This window comes from Artemia sp. Qi Xiang Cuo, chromosome 2 (assembly GCF_049724085.1).
Source record: "Artemia sp. Qi Xiang Cuo chromosome 2, ASM4972408v1, whole genome shotgun sequence".
In the NCBI taxonomy this organism is placed as follows: Eukaryota; Metazoa; Arthropoda; class Branchiopoda; order Anostraca; family Artemiidae; genus Artemia; species Artemia sp. Qi Xiang Cuo.
The window spans coordinates 95,343,960-95,365,038 of NC_142795.1; the positions used below are offsets into that span (position 1 = coordinate 95,343,960).

The 21,079-nt window shown below is 36.8% G+C and overlaps 2 protein-coding genes across 2 annotated transcripts in view; one reads left to right on the forward strand and one right to left on the reverse strand.

Moving 5' to 3' along the window:
- Ankle2 (ankyrin repeat and LEM domain-containing protein 2) overlaps nucleotides 1-21,079 on the reverse strand; it is a 220,264-nt gene that overhangs the window by 159,691 nt on the left and 39,494 nt on the right. The window lies entirely within an intron of this gene.
- Nucleotides 21-20,961, forward strand: LOC148955849 (uncharacterized). Its single transcript, XM_089104652.1, has 4 exons — nucleotides 21-130; nucleotides 8,118-8,189; nucleotides 18,548-18,724; nucleotides 20,607-20,961. The coding sequence occupies exons 1-4, from the start codon at nucleotides 125-127 to the stop codon at nucleotides 20,862-20,864; spliced, it is 513 nt and encodes a 170-aa protein (XP_088960778.1). The 5' UTR covers nucleotides 21-124; the 3' UTR covers nucleotides 20,865-20,961.

A 21,079-nucleotide genomic window follows, 5' to 3' on the forward strand; every position in this document is an offset into this window, starting at 1 on the left:
GTTTGTTCATAAGTCAAGGATAAACTGCAATATTTCATATATATACATTAAAAATAAGTAGAACGGAACAGTGCATCACCGCGGAATTCCACGTTTATCAGTAAATGTGATATTTGTAGGAACGATGAAGGCAAGTCGATATCAGTCAAATTTATTTATGACAGGTGACGGACAATGGGTTCTGTTAACAACACAGTAATCAATTAACAACACAGTAATTAAGGTTTTCTATCTTTCCATGCCCCAGCCAACAAGATTATTTTAGATTAAACCTTGACAATACTTAATTCCAACGTAATCCGAATAACCGATAACTTAATCCTCCCAGGAGGAAGTCTACGGATAAAATTTAAATAATTAAACTCCCAGAATCTGAAATTTAAAACTAAAGTTAAATTTTTCCATGACAATCGTTCGAGACTCAGTTATATTTGCTTCCCACAATATAATTTAGGTTGTGAACCTTTTGAAATGCAACATATAGAAAAACTTTTGAAAATCAACTGACTGGAATTTTCCAAGCCCCTTAAAGATGTATTAGGAAGGTAAATGTTGGGCTTTGGACTTTACAGTGCCTACTGGCGGTGCTGATCTTCGTTTCATAGCCCTTCAGCCGCGAAGTGTAATGGGGGGGGGCCTTTCATCCTGTGCTTTTCCACACCCTTCCTGTTTACCTTCCCCAGATTTCTCCATGTACTCATTTAGAGCGGGGTCAATTATGGCTAAACTTACTGAGTCGCGCCATTGATTTCCGTTTATAATCAACTAATCAGCGAAACCAGGACTCGTCCCCCTATCCTCAACAAATATCGATCTTAGAAAAAAGCAGGTGCCCCCGAAACCCCCATCCCGTTCTATATAAGTAAGCATATGACATAATTCGTTTTTACAAAGCTTTAAAATCATTACCGCCTCTTTAACAACAGCTTTTCACTATGTCACGCCTAGTCTAAACATATTCCATCAAAAAAGGGAGACGAAGAGTAAATTACACCCCTTTTCAGATCCAGCCGAAGGATACGTGTAAGTTTTTTGATGGAGGAAAAAAAAATACCAGAGCATAATTTCTATTCTGGCCTCTGCCAATATTATACGACCATTGGTTCACACGGTTAATCCTAGAAAAAAGAATCGAATACAAGATCACTCTTCTCAAGAAAAAAATAAAAAAATAATTTTGTAGATAAAGGGCTGATGCCTCTACTATTAGATTCCACAGCATATTGAATCCAACAGAGTAATTTTGGGGTGACACGGTGGGAGTCCTCCTTTAATCCTCCTTAAATCGGCCTGAAAGACACCTTTTCTAAGAAAAATTCAAAAATTTAGACCGGAGGGGTCTAATTCGTAAATCCAGTTTAATTTTACACCTTACAATATGGTCCGAAACTTTTGATGACCTATTTGAGGTTATCATTGAACACCAATTTCGCACCACTGGTAGGAATATGGTAGCCAAAGCTGTGGTACTATGAGTAGACACGCAAAAAGTAGTTGGATTACAGTAGCCACAACACGAGCAGTCGGGGTTGGAGTAACAGAGGCAGAAGTTATAGTGGCATTAGCAGTAGGGGCATTTGTGGATGGGGCAGTAGTGGTAGTCATGGTTGGAGCAGTCATGCTAGGAATAATTGTGGTAGGAGTATCAGCAGTTGGAGCACCACCAGTATGAGTAGTTGCAGTTGAAGTCACTGCTACAGAACCTGTCATGATGGAAGTAGTTGTGGCACGTTTGGTTGTAACAAATATAGCTGCAGAAGCAGAACTTGAGCATCTGTGGAATGCTCAATTCTTTAGAGATAATGATTAAATTAAAATCATTAAAATTTAACTTGATAATATCAATTATGGATTCCAGCATCGAAAAACAATAAATCGATTGCAATTACTATTCTCATTACTCTTCAGGGGGTTCAATAACGTTTATGGCCTCGTAAGATTTTTTTTTTTTTTAGTTTGGCAAGAAAACGAAAGACTGTCACTCAGTTGGTAGAGACTTTTACAAATCAAATACGTGTTCTACCTTTTGACTCTATTCAGCTCAGTTTTTCAAAGATGCAGATTCTGTTTTGCTCTCCATAACTACCATAATACCTCCACAACACTGACTTCCATAATCACCGGACAAATCCACTTTTCCCAGTCAATTTCCGCCACTTTGACCTCGCCTCCCTTATTTTGCTTACAAAAATCCCAATTTTTACCACAATAAAATTTTCCAAAGAAAAACGGAAGATCTTTTTCTTGTAGGTAGTTGATATGTTAAACAGATGGATCTCCTCCTCCTTCTCCTTCTTTGCAACATCGATAGTACAATGTTTACTTTTAATGTTTTAACTTATTTTTGAGTCTTTTTTGACGAAATTGTGTTTTATTTTTCCATATAACTTAGTTGTGTCCCTGTGTTTTTATTTGTTGAATTCGTTATAAATCATACGAGTTTTAATGGTTTTTATCCTTTTTAAAAAATTTTAACCTTAATTTTTTTTTTTTTATTTATTTCCTCCGAAGTACGAATTCAGCCTATCTTAAATATTTGTTTGCTTACATGTTTGTTGGATCTAACATGCCCTCCTTCTAAGCACAAAAGGTGAAGACCCCTTGTCTCCACTCTGTACCCCAAGCTGTCAGCTCGATCCCAGCAAGTCGTTCCCAAGATACTTTAAAATGTCCTTTTGATATCTTGGATGGATTTCCCCTCTCGCTTTATCTCTGCCTTCCCCGGCAAGTGTTCGAGGTCTAATTGGCCACGGTCTGCTTGGCCACCCCATATTCCATGGTTTGCTTGACGCCCCAACACCCCCTGAATATTTTAGCTCAATCTCTCGAGCCGTTCTTAAGATATCGTAGGTATCAATTTTTTTTATCTCGAGTATATATATATATATATATATATATATATATATATATATATATATATATATATATATATATATATATATATATATATATATCACTCGCTACTTCATCGTGAAAAGTGGCTTAGGGTCCCAAACTTGGCTTAGAGTGCCAAAACTTTTAGGCGGATTTGAGAAAAAAATATGTCTAGTCCTTCTTCCTCCCCCCTCCCACAAGTTAAAAATCACGTTCCACATGCGCTCCCAAAAAAGACTCCGTTAACAGAGCGTTTTATTACACAGTGAGCTTGATGCCCCCCAATCACTTTCGACTCTTAAAAAGGACAGTAAAATTTTAAACATCTAACCGAACGACTCCCCAAGTTTCTACGACCATTCATTCAATACCAAGCGGCAGGGAAGGGGGGGGGTATAATTGTAATATGCAAGGAAAATAGGCCTTTAATGAGGCAGCACTAGGCATTACACGAGAGCATGCGTTTGCCTTTTATTTCTTTTTTTTTCATGCATTAAGATGCAACTATAGTTCTGTATAGAGATTAAACAAAACAAAAAAGTTTTTCTTTTTAACTGAAAGTAAGGAACGACGTTAAAACTTAAAAGGAACAGAAATTATTCCGTATATGAAAGGGGCTGCCCCATCTTCAACGCCTCGCTCTTTACGCTAAAGTTTTTTATTGTTAAAAAAAATAGAGTTGTGAGAAAGTCAAACTTTAGCGTAAAGAGCGAGGCGCTGAGGAGGGGACAGCCCCTTTCATATAAGGAATAATTTCTGTTCCTTTTAAGTTTTAACGTCGTTCCTTACTTTCAGTTAAAAAAACTTGTTTTTTTTTTGTTTAATTTTTGAACGATTTTGAATTAATGCAGATTTTGATTTTGGCTCACCGTACATGACTAATTAAAACAAAATTTGCATATTAATTTTGCTCTTATTTGGTTAAATGGCTTTCTCGAAACTTGTTTAATTTTATTTACGAACGTTTTTATTATTAATAAATATACGTAACTTACGAATTAACTTAACTAACGAACTTCTATATTCATATATTTTTAATACATATTTTAGTGGGCCCACTCCTTAGTCAATAACTTGCTCTATACGGTAAATTTCGAATTTTGTTACAACTCTTTAAAAATGAACCCTTAAACACAAAGGTCGTTAATAAGAATAGATAGCTGTTATGAAAGTACTAAAAATTCTTTGGCTTAAAGAGCGAGGTATTGACTAGGGGGTGAACCCAATCATATACGTAATATTTTCTGTTCGTTTTAAGTTTCGATGTTGCTGCATACTTTCAGTTGATAAACTTGTTTTTTTATATATTTAATTTCTGATCTATTTTTTTAAATTATGCTGGGAAATCCGGCGCCCCCTTCATAGCAATGTCCCTTCCCCCATGAAAACTTCCTTCATGGAAAGATCCTCCCACATGACCCCTAACCCATCTCTCCCACCACAACCAGAAAAAATCCCCCCTGTGTACTTCCCAATAACCGATACTATATGTTAACATTGGGTAAAGTTCATAACTTTCAGCACTCCCCCCGGGGACTTTGGGGGACTAAGTCATCCTAAAAGACATAGTTATCATATTTTTGACCATGCTGAACAAAATGGCAATCTCAAAATTTTGATAGGGTGAATTTGGGAGCAAAATGAGCGTGGGAGGGGGCCTAGTTGCCCTCCATTTTTTTGGTCACTTAAAAAGGGCACTAGAACTTTTAATTTCCGTTCCAATGAGTCCTCCCACGATATTCTAGGACCACTGGGTCGATACGATCGCCCCTGGGAAAAAAAAACAACAACAACAAAAAAACAACAAATAAACGCGCATCCGTGATCCATTTCTTCTGGCAAAAATGCAAAATTCCATATTTTTGTAGATAGGAGCTTGAAACCTCTACAGTAGGATTCTCTGATACGCTGAATATGATGGTGTGATTTTTATTAAGGTTCTATAACTTTTAGGGAGTCTTTCCCCCTTTTTTCGAAAATCAGCCAAATTTTCTCATTTGAAAAATAACTGTTTGAAAAATAAATAAAAAAAAAACAAGTTTTTTTTTTACTGAAAGTAAGGAGCGACATTAAAACGTAAAACGAACAGAAATTATTCCTTATATGAAAGGGACTGTCCCGTTTCCCCCCTGTAAAGTTTCCTCTGGAAAGTTCACCTCCAGAAACTACCCTCCCAATGTGAAGATCTCACCGTATAAGGCCAAAATTATTTATTATGTGTATGAGGGGCTGTCTCCTCACACAATACCGGGGAATGTGGCTTCCCCCTCCATGAAAATTCCTTCCCCTCGCGTAAAATCCCTCCATGTAAAGTTCTTCCCACCTAAAATACCCCCCACCACCAGAAGAATTCCTCCCAAGCAATTCCATTCTAGCTGAAAATTACCCCTGGAAAATTTCTGGCGAACAATTCTGGCTGAAAATTTTTTCTTAGCCCACTTTTATTTGAAAAGGAGTTTAATTTCTGATTGTTTTTAAAATCATGCCAGAAATCCCTCCTCCATAAAAAATTCTTCTCACAAATACCCCTCGCTCCCTAGCAGAAAGTTGCTCCCACAGAAAATAACCTCTGGAGAATTTATCCTGTGAAAAACTCCCCCGTAGAGAATTATTTCCATTGACAATCCCCCCACCTACGGAAAGATCCTCTAGATAACTCCAACCATGAAAATATTTCCTCCGGACAATTCTTCTTAATATTTCCACGCGTAAAATTGAGTCGCCAAAAAGAAAGTAAGACAAGAAGAATTCTGTACAGGAGTCTTGGCAAATTCCCCCAGTGTAAAATTTTTATTGGAAAATTCACCCCCCCCCCCGGGAACTTCCATCCCTACGAAAAATTATTCCCGTAGAAAATCCCCCCAGTAGAAAATTCTCCCCCCTCCCCAGAAAATATCTATATACTTCCCAATAAGAAATACTGTACGTAAACAATGGTGTAGATAATTTTATGGTGTAGATAAACAGGCAGTGTGGCAGAGACCAAACTGCCTTTCCATGACGATAAAATAAAAGTTCAAAATAGGGATAAAATCCTTTTTAATAGACAGTCTATAATAAATTTCACAAGAAATACCAGATATTTACCAGATACTGATACTGATGAAAAAAATACCAGATACTGATGACGGTCACTGTATATGTGACCGAAATATCTGGTATTTTTTTGTGAAATTTATTATACACTGTCTATTAAAAAGGATTTTATCCCTATTTTGAACTTTTATTTTTGTAAACAATGGGCAAATTTCCTGACTTACAAGCCTTTCCCCAGGGGCTGTGGGGGGTTATGTTATCCACAAAGACATAGTTACTGAGCTTTTCAACTATGCTGAACAAAAAAGCTATCTCAGAATTTTGATCAGATGACTTTTAGGGAAAAAGGTGGATGGGAGGGGGGCCAGTTGTCCTCTAATCTTTTTGGTCACTTAAAAAGGGCACTAGAACTTTTATTTTCCGTTCGAATAAGTATCTAGGACTAATGGTTCAATGCGATCACCCCTGAAAAAAACAAAACAAAAACAAAAGAAAGAAATAAACAGGCACCCGTGATCTTTCTTCTGGCAAAAAATGCGAAATCCCACCTTTTTGCAGATGAAAGGTTGAAACTTCAACATCAGGGTTCTCGGATACGCTGAATCTTATGGTTTGATTTTCAACAATATTACTTGACTCTTAGGGGGTATTCCCACCCCCTTTTCAAAATTCAGACAAATTTCCTCATGCTCATAGCTTTTGATGTGTAACACTAAACTTAAATAGTCTTATATATTTGGAATCAAAATAACAAGCCGAATCTTATGATATATCTATTGATAACAAAACTCCTTTTTTTACAGTTTCGGTTACTATTAAGCCGCATCTCTCCTTACTTACAGTTCGTTACCACGAACAGTTTGATTGGGTGCAGTCGGGAGATTTTATTAGAAGGTAATGAATTTTAAATGTTGTTTGGTAAGTACAGCCTGGTTTATCTCACGGGGAGATCAAGTTGAAACTTACCGGGAAAAATTTCTTTTCTTTGGAGGGGGGGGGGAGAAGGTTGACTGACTTTTTGTTGGGAGGTGGGGTGGATTTTACGGAGACATTTGTGTTTGGGAGAAGAAGGCAAATTATTTTTTCCCTGAATGGTCCTCACAAAACAGCATACACAAAGTGTTTGTGTGTTCTTTTGTATGCCTGTCACGCGACACGCTCCTTACCTAGGTAACAATGTGTTACTGCTTCACCAGTTGATTCAAATGATCGCTCAAATGATATTAAACAATTTTTTCTAATTTTTGTTGGACTAACAATTTTCCACTTAACCCTACGGTTTTGCACAAGTTGCCCTCTACTACTGCTACAGATGGGATTCTGAATTTTCATTTGACAATTTTTGAGCTCCATATAGCCTCTTGGGTATCCCTGGGTGGAGGATTTTTTAAGAGCTCAAATTTTAAGGCCGTTGCTCCCTATTTAGAAGAAGATACATGATCCCTTTGAAACCAAAATAAGTTACTTTCTCTTTTTTCATGTTTTATAATATATATATATATATATATATATATATATATATATATATATATATATATATATATATATATATATATATATATAGTTATATATATCCTCGTATAAAGGGTCATGTCACAGTACGTCTATTAGCATTCGTAAGAATATTACGGCATAACCCTCGTGTTCAATAAAGCTTATTGTGATTAACTACAATTAGTGATAGAATGAGCGCAATTAGTATGCTCTATTGAGCGCCGTTAAGACAGCAAAATTTATTTTACACGAATAATTTGACAACTGGAAGAAGTGGTGAAGGTCTAGCGGTCTAACTTTCCCTCTCTACACGCCTATGTTGTTCCTATTATACTAAGAATTATAGTTGAAATAAAAATAAACACTATAGTTACAAACCGCACGGCTGCACAGCGCGCCTTAAGATAGGTTAACAGGGAGATTTTTAATTTATCCCGATAGACTAAAGTACAAAAGAATTTCTATAAGAAAAGAACGAATTGCAGCCAATTAAGCTCTGACGCAGAGCAAGCAAATAATTAATTTAATAGGCTTTAATAAGCACTTTTAAACGCGACAAATAATTGAAATTGTCTATTGAACGCCAAGAATTACAAAAATTAATTGCAATAAGCCTATTGAACGCAAAGAAAACTTTCACGTTGCCCTCTTAGAGAGAACAAGTCTTTTCGGCTGGAATAAATTATTCTTTTGTATTATACATTACTTTTCAGGTATTAACTTGTCTGACAATAGCATTCGCTTCCGCTTTGGCCGATGAAGCTTATAAGACCTCTAATCATAAGGTAAGCTCTATAATATTTTCGCCAGCGTTGCCAATGCTGTACAAAAGTGCCATTTAGAAAATTTTTGGTGCAATCAAATTTTCCAATACATTCTGATTTTACATGCTTCTTTTTTACTCAGATATCTGTTCCAAGTTGTAGTGTAGCCAGAAATATTCTTCTTACTACGTCAAATTTTGAACCTGCTGCTCAGATGGTACAAACAAATCTCTTGCGGTACAATTTCAGTTGGAAACTGGTACAGCGTTTTTCAAAGAACTGGCAACGCTGATCCTTATTGTCGCCTCTAGCGGGCTTATCTGACAAGACTAAGCGAAAAGTCACACTAGAAATCGAAATTTGCTCACCATTCTTTTGTACCTTCCAGTCAAATAATAAAGAAACCCCAAACCGTGTGGCACAAAATTTGTGCATTAATTTTTTGACTGTGTGGCATAAAATTAAAGGGTTAAAGTCTGATTTTATATATATTGCGAGATGGATATGAATATAATTCGAACTATTACTAAGATGACTGATCAGAAAAAAGAAACATTTAAACTTCAACTAGACTAAAAAATACTAAATTAAATTAAAATACTCTACTTCGGCCGCCAAATAAGTGCCTATTTGCAATGTAGACTTACTGATCCATTAATAAATGCCGAAATAGCATAATATTCGGCCGCCAAATAAGTGCCTATTTGCAATGTAGACTTACTGATCCATTAATAAATGCCGAAATAGCATAATATTCGGCCGCCAAATAAGTGCCTATTTGCAATGTAGCCTTACTGATCCATTAATAAATGCCGAAATAGAATAATATTCGGCCGCCAAATAAGTGCCTATTTGCAATGTAGACTTACTGATCCATTAATAAATGCCGAAATAGCATAATATTCGGCCGCCAAATAAGTGCCTATTTGCAATGTAGCCTTACTGATCCATTAATAAATGCCGAAATAGCATAATATTCGGCCGCCAAATAAGTGCCTATTTGCAATGTAGACTTACTGATCAATTAATAAATGCCGAAATAGCATAATATTCGGCCGCCAAATAAGTGCCTATTTGCAATGTAGACTTACTGATCCATTAATAAATGCCGAAATAGCATAATATTCGGCCGCCAAATAAGTGCCTATTTGCAATGTAGACTTACTGATCCATTAATAAATGCCGAAATAGCATAATATTGGCATCGGTAAAACAAAAAAAGTCGTCCACATTTATATGTTAAATGAAGAAAACGCAATCTGTATCTTTCAAATTTTTGCGCGATAAGAATACATCAAGAATTTTCCCCAACATTGTTTAGAATTATTAGAGATTGTCACTAATAATTTTTACTTGGGGCCAAAGATACACAGTTTTCAATCAACCACGTTACAAGATTTGTGTAATCATTTTCTAGTCAAAGATAGTTCTTTGGCTCTTTCACAAAAAAAAGCTTGTTTCAACAGAGATACCAAAAGAGACATCGTAGAGATTATAGGGGCCTGGATACTGTACCCCCTATATCTAGAGATACTGGAATATTCTTAATGGCAGCTTCCCAAAATAGCAGAACTTAGTGTGGATAAAAATAGAGCCATCTAAAGGTGCTGAGATCGTATAGACTATTTTCTACAAAAGTTTCTTTTTTATTTTTCAGTCTATTCTTTTGAAACCAAGGGATCCTTACAAAGAAAGAAAAAGACGAACTTTTTTTGTCTCAATAGAGATTCAGATATTAGGTTTTACTACGGCTTTTTACTATTCTTTGAAAAACTTAACTTTTCTCACAACCTGATATGACTTCATTTGGTGGAAGGGGGAAAGGGTGAAATATTCGACTTTCAAGTACCCCTTAAAACATTAAAATTCGTTAAAAGAAAAATTCATGTAAATTTGTATAAAAATAACAGGAACATGTGGAAAAATTCCTCAAAATCATGAAAAGTTAAAGCTGAAATCTAGCTTCAAACTTTTTATTTCTTATTTAGATAGTTAGATGCACTATACTTAAGTACACCTAAGTGATGTATAAGAATTTAGAAACAGAATAGAGTTTACACTTTTTCACCATCAAATCTACCCCTCTTCCCCTCTACCCCCTCTTCAAATCAATTATTTTTTAAGAAAATATCTTGAGAAGCTTTGTAGTAATATGCACCTTTCAAAATGTTCCTTCGAAAACTTTATTGGTAAGAGGGGGAACCGGATTTATTAAAGGACGTTTTTGGAGCGATAAAATGTTAAAGATTACACACAAATGGTATTGAAATTAATATACAACTTTGCTTGGTCATACGCGGGTCTTTTACGCTGTTTTTTAACGTTAAAACCTTGAAAAAGGTAGATGTATCGCTCAACAGTTTTTGCAGACTTACTTTGGGGTCCAGCCCCACATGTGCCACAGTGCATTAACATTTGAGAGATGGTTTGAGTATTTGTGGAATTAAAGAAACAAAATTCAACGTGCCAAAACTCAACTCTCCAAAAATTAAAACTAAATAGCACAAGCCAATAAAACCCAGTTCATGCAAAACCGAATCCCCCCTCCCCGTAAAAACCAAATCCACGAAATTCAATCCTGGAAAAATTCAAACTCTGCTCAGTGAAGCTTCACTTTGGTGAAACAAACTTGATCCACGTTAATTTCAGCCAAACTAATACAAACCTTATAAAATTGTTAGGCCGACATTTCCAGCTCGATTCAGCAATGACCAAAATTCAGCCGATCATAAACTCAGCTTTTAAACAATGAAATTCCCATTATTTTACATTTACTGGGGATGCAGTTTTTTTTTATTCAAATAATATTTGGAATTAAATGTTGGTTTTGACCCCCCCCCCCCCCAAAGAAAAAACAACAACTTTTACTGGGTAAAATTCAATCAATGTTTTTTGGGCTGATTCACTTCTTCGTGGCTAAGTTAGCGATTATAGGTTGGCTCTCCGTAGTAGCATAATGTTTGTAGGTATGAATAAATAATGAGTCAGAGGTAATATGCTTGACACTGTATGTGCAGGATTTGATCTCTTGTTGATAGAAGAGCATCGCCAAGTGTGCAAAACCATACTGTGACCAAGATGAGCCCAAGATTGCACAAAGCCTCCATTCAATTGGAAGTCCCAGGGAGTTCTTGCAGTCCGGTTCAAAGTCGGTTTAAGCGCTTCGGTGTAGACCTGGGGAGATATGTTAGTCCTCGCCCTACATTGGTTCTGGGAAAATTGCTTTTCATGAGGCTCTTTTTCCCGTTTTTTTAGCACTTTTCAACAGAACTAAAATAGAACTCAAATAAAAGTTTCAAATGTATAAACCTTATTTTCCAAAGGAGGAGGGTGGGTATTTTCCAAGAGGGTGTATTTTCCGCGGGGGTTACTTTCCGTGACGGGGGGGTCCACGCTGGGGTATTTTCCGGGGGGGGGGGTCCAACACCCCCCCCCCCTTCACTATATTCATTTATGTTATTTTACTGTATTCAAGGCCGTATTTTTGGCTTTAAAATACACACACTTATTTATCTTTCTATCTAATATGCAGAATAATTGTACCAAATACATTCTGCATGCAAACCCGCTAGTCTTTATCCCCCCCCCCCCCTAATGTGCAAATCTATAGCGCAAATTTATTTCTAAAGTAACGAAGAAACTAACAAAAAAAGAAGGTGTGTTCTCGAATTTTACACAGCGTAAACTTGAGTGAGTGGCTCATAATACACAAGTACCAAAATTCCTTCCCCCTACAGAAATTAAAAAAATAAATTCTCAAATTTGGAAACCTTATTTTCCACGGGGGGTATTTTCCATGGGGGGTATTTTCCATGGGGGGGTATTTTCTGGGGGGGGGTGTTTTCCGCGGTGGGGGGGGCATTTTCCGGGGGGGGGGGGGGGATAAACGCCTATAACCATTAAGGAGATATGAAATGGTGGCCATGGAAAAATATTACCAAATATTATACTGGCATGTTAATAAGTTGAGAGGGAGTACTCAATCTGGACTTGTCCCATTAAAAGATAGGAAAAGGACCACAATTAGTGATAAAGAAAGAGTTAAAGAGAGATGGGCAGAATATTTTGAGAATTTACTAAACCGTGATAGAGTTACAGAAAAAGATATAGTAAAGAATATAAAGTTTGTGACACTTTTGATAAGACAAGAAGATTTATTTTCTGAGGAAGAATTAGTGACAGTAGTAAAAAGATTTAAAAATAACAAGACCCCAGTTACTGATAGTGTGCTAAACGAGTTTTTTTTTTTTTTTAATATGGCGGTTACAAAGTTAGAGATAAATTACAGAAGATTACGAATAAAATTTAAAAAAGGGAAGTAGCTAGCGATTTTTCAAAAACTCTAATTAGAGCCCTCTATAAGAAAGGTGAGTGTGGTAATTATAGAGGCCTTAGTCTGGTTTCTGTAGGAAACAAATCACTTAGTATGATGATATTCTTTAGACCTAAAGACGCCGTGGATAAAGATTTAAGAAATGAATAGTGGGGTTCTCGGAAGGGTAGAGGATGTGTTGCCAACCAATCACACTGAGATTAATAATTGAGAAGCGCCTGAGTCATCGAACCCCTTTTAGTCCTCAGTTTTATATATTACGAAAGGTTCTAGGCGTTTACCCCCCCCCCCTCCCGCGGAAAATAATCCTTTTGACTTTTTGTGATAATTCTTTATGAACGATTCCTGAAACACAATGGCCGTTTAATTAGAATAATAAGCTTTGTTTTGAAATTCTAAAAAAACGACTTTATCGTAAAGAGCGAGGTCTTGAGGAGGAAGCAACCCCTTTCATATACATAATAATTTCTGTTTGTTTTAATTTTTGATGTTGCTCCTTACTTTCAGTTGAAAAAACTTGTTTTTTTTTATTTAATTTCTGATCGTTTTTAAATAATACCGGGATATCCGGCTCTCTCTCCATGAAAAATTCCGGTACTTGTGTATTATACGCCTAAAGTTTACGATGTGTAAAACTCGAGAACAAACCGGGTTCTTCGTTAGTTTCTCCGTTACTTTTGAAACAAATTTGGCTATTATTTGCACATTAGGGGGGGGGGGTAAAGTATAGCGGGTTTGCATGCAAAATGCGTTAGGTACAATTATCCTGCATATTGTGAACTAAGAATTGCTTTCTGACTTCAAACTGCCCAAATACTTTACCCCCTCCCCCCCTTATGTGCAAACATATAGCCCAAATTATATATTTCCCATATATTCTGTCCCTTGTCTTTGTCTTTCACTAAGCCGAAAGCAACTAACGAAGAAACCGGTTTGTTCTCGAGTTTTACACAGCGTAAACTTGAGTGAGTGGTGCATAATACAAAAGTACCAAAATTCCTTCCTTCTACGGAAATAATAAAAAAAAGATAAAAAAAAAATCAAATTTGGAAAGCCCTTTTTTCCACGGGGGAGGGGGGAGGGGTATTTTCCGCAAACTCTGAAGCATAGGCGCTCAGAAAAATGGAGAAGGATAAAAATCTCCTGAAAATCCCCTTTTTTTAGAACTATAATGAGAGAAAGGATGAGATGGCTGGGACACGTCCTGCGGATGAAGGATGACAGATTGCCAAAGATTGTCCTTGTCGGCCAACCGTCTATGGCCCAACGAAAAGCAGGTCGTCCCCGAATGGGGTGGGAGGGTGTCGTAAGGACTGATTTAAGAGAAGCGGGAACTCCTTGGGAGGCTGTAAAGAGGGAGGCTTTGAATCGATTGGGATGAAAGAGGAGCGTGTGTAGCTGTGTTAGCCTCAAGCGGCTTGGTGCTGCAGTGAATTGCTAGTAGTAGTAGTAGTAGTTATTTGACAAAGGTTTTTTTTTTATGGGGTTAAAGTTCAATCACTGAACTCAACCCAGCAAAAACTCAACAAGACAAAACTTAGCTGACAAAACCTAAGCTTGTGTACATTAAAATTTCCATATTTTATATTAACTATGCACGCAGTTTCTTATTTAAATTTCCTGTGGGTTTAATTTTGGCTTTATACTCCAAAATTAACTTATATTGGGTTAAGCTTTGCCGATGTTTGACAAGGAGTTGCTTTTCTACGTTGAATTCCATTCAATCGCTGCCAAAACTTATCCATAGCTTGCAGTACTTCACATCTCCCCCTTCATCTCAGAAAACAAGTATCAACCCTCAATTGGGAAACAAATACTACACTAAATACCAACCCGAAATTAAGGAACAGATATGACACTGGGGAAAATCAAAAGAAATATATCCTAGTTCTTATTATTGTTTTTGTCAATTAATTAAAAAAACTTTTTCCACAAAATAAGTTTTTCAAAGAAAAGTAAAGAACTCCATTAAACAAAAAATGAGCAAAAATAAAATCAAATAATATACCAAGCTTGAAACTACCACAATTCAGCATCGATAAATAAATGAAACCCAAAATGAACAGAAATTACAATAAATAACCGAGTCAAACTCAAAACGAGCAGAAACTAACATGAGTAGGGCTTAAAACCCCTATGCGTTCCCAAGGCCGGAATATAATTTGCGCTTTACTAAAAAAATATAGATTTTTTTTACTTTCATAATTTTAATAAATCAAATAATATTAACATTTTGGTTAATAAATATCAGTATATGTACATATTAAACTGACAATGCACATTCATTTGGCATAACTTATAACCAGGGTATAAACTAGAACCCGGACTCTGCATCAGGAGGGGGGAAAATCCACCTCACTGGTGTAGTGGCCTGAGTTTCCTCGGGACGGGACAAAATGGCTATCTCCCAATTTTGATTGGACGTACTTGTAATAACAGACGACGCAACAGACTTGCTATTTGCTTTCCAATAGATTTTAAGTATCAAAAAGGGCACAAGCCATTTCAATTTCTAATCAAATGAGCCCTTTTTGAAGTTTCTACGACAAAGATTTCAATAAAAACTTATATGCCCCCAGGGCATAACTTACAACCCTTGCTCTGAAGACCGTGGGGGGAGTGTCCTGCTCAAAGGTATAATTTCCTGAACTTCAACTGCGTGGAACAAAATGGCTATCTCAAAAATTTTGATTGGATGTGTTTGGGGGAATGATGGGCGTGGGGGGGGGGGTCTAGTTACCCTCCAATCACTTTCGACTATTAAAAAGGGTACTAGCCCTTTGAATTTCCAATCGAATGAGCCTGTTTTGAAGTTTCTACGAAAACGCCTTCTATAAAAACCTTATATGCCCCCAGGCCATAACTTAAAACTTTTGCCCTGAGGGTTGTGATGGAGCGTCCTCCTCAAAAACATATTTTCTACCTGAAGAACAGCTAGGGTGAACAAAATGGTTATCTCAAAATTTTGATTGAATGTGTTTGGGGGAATGATGGTCGTGGGGGGGGGGCTAGGTGCCATCCAATCACTTTCGACTATTAAAAATGGCACTAGCCCTTCGAATGTCCAATCGAACGAAACTGTTTTGAAGTTTCTACTAAAATGCCTTATACAAGAACATTATATTCCCTCAGGTAATAAAATAAGAGCCTGGACCGTGAACTGTTTGGGGCTACCCTCCTTAAAAACATATTTTTTATGTGGAAATCAACTACGCTGAACAAAATGGCTATCTCAAAATTTTTATGTGTTTGGGGGAATGATGGGTGTGCGGGGGGGGGGGGGCTTGTTGCCGTCCAATCACTTTCGACTATTAAAAATGGTAATAGTCCTTTGAATTTCCAATAGAATGAGCCTGTTTTGAAGTTTCTACGACAACGCCTTCTATATAAACCTTATATGCCCCCACGGCATAACTTAAAACCCTTGCCCTGAGGATCGTGGGGGAGTGTCCTCCTCAAAAATATATTTTCTATCCGGAAATCAACTACGCTGAACAAATGGCTATCTCAAAATTTTGATTGGATGTATTTGGGGGAATGATGGGCGTGGGGGGGGGGGACTAGTTGCCTTCCAATCACTTTCAACTATTAAAAAGGGCACTAGCCCTTTCAATTTCCAATCGAATGAGCCTGTTTTGAAGTTTCTACGACAACGCCTTCTATAAAAACCTTAAATACACCCCCGGGTTCAACTTAAAACCCCTGTCCTAAGGGTCGTGAGGGAGTGTCCTCCTCAAAAACATATTTTATATCTGGAAATCAACTAACCTGAAAAAAACTGATAGCCCAAACGTTTGAGTGGATGGATGTGGGGATTTATGGTCATGGAGGGGGGGGGGCTAGTTTGCCTCCAATCACTTTCGACTATTTAAAAGGGCACTAGCCACTCCCATTTCCAATCCAATGGGCCCTTTTTGAAGCTTCTACGACAACTCCTTCGATACGAAGTGCCCGGGTATGGAGAAACCAAAAACACATTGTGACCATATCGTTCTTTACTTAGCCAGCGATAGCACGCTGCCTATGATAACTTGACCGTTATTCTTGTTATTAAGGGGAGGATCAAAAAGGAAGCTTCGAATTTTGTCACATGAATCATCCTGACAACACATCAAGGAGGCACACTTGTGCCTCTATAAAGAGGCGACCCACCACAATGTTAAGCGATTTCAGGTCCTAGAGGTCGCAGAGAGACGGCGGTAATCGCATTTTGTAGCCCAAGCTCAAACTAAGAAACTTGCAAAATTTCATCCTCCTCCGACTTTATCTTCATGGGGTAAACTGGGCCGGAAGTTTCGACCCTCCCGTCACAGCCCCCCTTTAACGTTGTCCGATTAGGCTGAAATTTAGAGGTTAAGCTTGCCTAGGGTCCGGGAGCTTATCCTCGAAATTTCAGCTCAATCCAATCACTCCTTCCCTGTTTTCAAAAAACCAAATAGAGCCACTTAAAATTCCTTTCTTTTTTGTTTTCTTAGCCACGCCTACAGGCCACATTTGGCCACGGATCCGGTTGAATGAGGACTCATTCGAAGCAGAATTTGACCTGTTAGGGCCTTTTGATATTTTCAGACCGAAAAAATTATCCCCCGAATTTACATTTACGAAAAACCTCGTTTTCCTATATTAGCCCATGTTAATTTTTCCCTCCACAACCCCCCTTTAACGTTGTCTGATCGGGCTGAAATTTAGAGGATAAGCTTTCCTGGGGCCTGGGAGCTTATCGTCGAAATTTCAGCTCAATCTGATCACTCCTTCCCTGTTTTCCAAAAACCACATATCAAGATTTTTGGGAATTTGCTTGCGTCGAAAATACCTTCTATTTGCTAAACAACAATTACTATTGTGTTTGTATAGTCCAGCGGCTGAGATTGAGACTTTCAGGCGGAAAACTCGGGTTCGATTCACCATCAGAGCAACTTTTTTATATACTTTGAAAAGAAACTCAGTTTCTTTTTTAAATTATTTGAAAAAAATTACGTTTTCTAAAGAGTTAAAGAGGCTGAGTTACAAGGTCGACCCTTAAAACGTACAGGGATTAGGAGGCACAGTTGGGGGGCTGTTAAAGAGGCTGAGTCACAAGTTCGAACCTTAAAACGTACAGGGATTAGGAGGCACCCTGTACGACGTGATTTGAGTATTCAGGAATTAAAAGCCTTAACACAAGAATGTTCAAGAGCGGGGGTTTGGGGGCGGCAGCCCCCCAACTTTAACTCCTGACACGATCAGCTAACAGTTAGTCAAGCAATAATAAGTAATAAACTGTACAAAAACGTGCAGAAATTATTTGAAAAAAACTACGTTTTCTAAAGAGTTAAAGAGGCTGAGTTACAAGGTCGAACCTTAAAACGTACAGGATTAGAGGCACAGTTGGGGCTACCACCCCAAACTCCCCGCTTTCGCAGCCTTTAAATATAAAAAAATTTCTTTAAACTGAAAGTAAGGAGCGACATTAAAACTTAAAAAGAACAGAAATTATTCCGTATATGAAAGAGGCTGTGCCCTCCTCAACGCCTCGCTCTTTACGCTAAAGTTTTTATTGTTTAAAAAAAGAGTTGTGAGAAAGTCAAACTTTAGCGTAAAGAGCGAGGCGTTGAGGAGGGCACAGCCTCTTTCATATACGGAATAATTTCTGTTCTTTTTAAGTTTTAATGTCGCTCCTTACTTTCAGTTTAAAGAAATTTTTTTTTATATTTAAAGGCTGCGAAAGCGGGGGGTTTGGGGGTGGTAGCCCCCCAACTGTGCCTCCTAATCCCTGTACGTTTTAAGGTTCGACCTTGTAACTCAGCCTCTTTAACTCTTTAGAAAACGTAGTTTTTTTCAAATAATTTTCTCCACTAAAGCAATAAGCAATTTTGGATTTGTTAGATGTTTGAAACGCCGCCCCAAAAAATATAGAAGAGAGAAAATGAAAATGAACGCAATATTCGTGTAGTATGGGAGGTGGTGAATCCTTTGTCAAGAGAGGTTATATTGCCTTAAGGCAGAGCCAAGACTGAAACAGTTGTCTTCCCACTTTTTTCTCTTTTAGTATATTTCTTCTATTCAGGAACAATTGATGCCGTATAATTTTGGTTGGGTTGTTAAGGATGACCCAACTTACAATGACTTTAGTCAACAAGAATCATCAGATGGAAACCAAGTTGTCGGCTCATACAGAGTACTTTTGCCTGATGGAAGGCTTCAAATTGTATCCTACACTGTAGACGAGCACAGTGGTTTCAATGTAAGTTAGATGGATTTTTTTCTAATTTACAGCATTTGTTTCATGCAATTACTATGTATTTTATTAGCTACACCTGATTCTAAAGTATATTTAATAATCGAAATTGATAGTCTTTAAAGACTTTTTAGATACACTTTTAGGAATAAATTAGGTAGGATAAAAAAGGATAAAAAACGATAGGGTGATGATAAAAACATGATCTGCACAACAGTGTTAACGTGTTTAAAGACCGTGTATAACTGCACTTAAACTTTAGTAAAAGAGTTAAAAAACCAGTTATTTCGGCTCATTAGAAAATATATATATATATATATATATGTACATATATATATATATATATATATATATATATATATATATATATATATATATATATTGAATAGAAGTATTAAATTAGACATTGTAGAAGATGAATGGAATAATTTTAGGAAAATTGTTTGTGAAGTCACTAATGGTGCCTGAGGAAAGAAAGTTAGAATGAGAGCTAGGCATATTAGACAAGTGCTTTTTGTTTAATAGAGAGGAGAAGGGGCTTGCACAAGAATTATTTTAGAGACAGATCATATAAAAATAAGCAGAGAAAGTGTTAAAATATGGATTAAGGAGGTGTGAAGCTGAGGCCAAGGAAAAAGTTGCCGAAGATCTGGAAGATGCAGCCAGGCGGCACAACAGTAAAAATATTGTACTGTCATGTTAATAAATTGAGAGTCAATGGTCAATCTGGACTTTTCCCAGTTAAAAATTAGAAACGGGGCCACAATTGAGGCCCCGTTTTCACCCCAAAATGAGGAAAGAGTCAAAGAGATATGTGCAGAACATTTTAATAATGTGCTAAACCGTGATAGAATTACAGGAAAGGAAAGGACAGACAAAATAATGAAAAAGATTGTGGCACTTGGACTATGAAGGAAGATTTATTTTGTGAGGAAGAATTAGTGACAGTACCAAAAAGGATTAAAAAATAAGGCCCCAGGTGCTGATAGTGTGGTGAGTTTTTTTTTAAATATGATGGTTATTAAGTTAAATGTAAATTATTGAGGATTATGAATAAGATTTTTGAAAAAAGAGAAGTACCTAGCGATTTTTCGAAAACTATAATGATGTCCCTCTATAAGGTGAGTGTGGTAATTATAGAGACATTCGCTTGGTTTCTGTAGGACGGAACTAAAATATTTTAACTATCTGTTTGGCTAATCTTTGGAAAATATGAGAGCCTCCTCCAACGAGCCACTTTTGACCAGTAGAAATGTTTCTACCAACCGGTTGGCTGAAATTTCGAAATTACGAGAGCCTGCTTCAGCAAACCAACAAGTATGAGGCGGAAAAGCTGTAGTAAAAAATACAAAAAAAGAGCACATCACATCATCAAAGATGATAGCCCCAACCCCCCTTAGCGTGGTTATTATGCACTTGCTATAATTAATTACATTTTTCTGAAACGGTAAATATTGGTACAATACGAAACAGTAGCAAAACTTTGATTTTATTTCTAGTTCCGTTTAGCAACAGAGAATGATACTTAGCTTCCAACAGGAAATTACAAAAATATTAGCAAAAATACATAACTGACTTTAGAAAGGCAAACGTGGCATTGCCGTTTTCCTTTTAAACACAATGTTGATGGTAGAGTCAAAGAACTTTCAATTTGTGTATTGTCACCATAGAACGACGGTGATGTCTTATTTAAACTATTTTTAACTATATTTTTTACTATTCTTAACTTTTTTAACTATATTTTTAACTTATTTTAACTATTATTGTAACTATAAAATAGAATAAAATTTTATTTTATTCTTCTATGTCTATTCTATCTATATAAACATTATTCCATCCACTCTTTGATTAAATCAACTGAATATTTATTGTATGTCTAATGTTCTAGGCTGATATAAAGTACGAAGGGGAGGCTCAATATCCTGCTTACACACCCAATTACGACAAGGTGTCCTACGAAAAACCAGAGTACAGCAAGCCTTCATACCAAAAGCCGGCTTACAAGCAAAATTTAGAGCCAGCATACGAAAAACCAGTCTATACAGAGCAATATTCATACACAACTCCGGCTTATGATCAGATTAGTAATCAGCAATACGACAGACAATCGTATACAACGCCATATAAATCAGAATCAGCATATTAGTAACATAGAGTCTATTTGATATGAAAAATAGTCTGGGAAATTTATTTTTATATGTGATTTAAATTTTAATTAAATAATATAAGTCAAGTCTTGAAAAGCTGTTGGTATTTGAATAGTGATTTGTAAGCATTTTCCACTGCGCAAATGCATGATAAGAAATATATACATTCTTACAGTGACAGTTTTCAAAATTTCAACAGAATTACGTGTTTCTA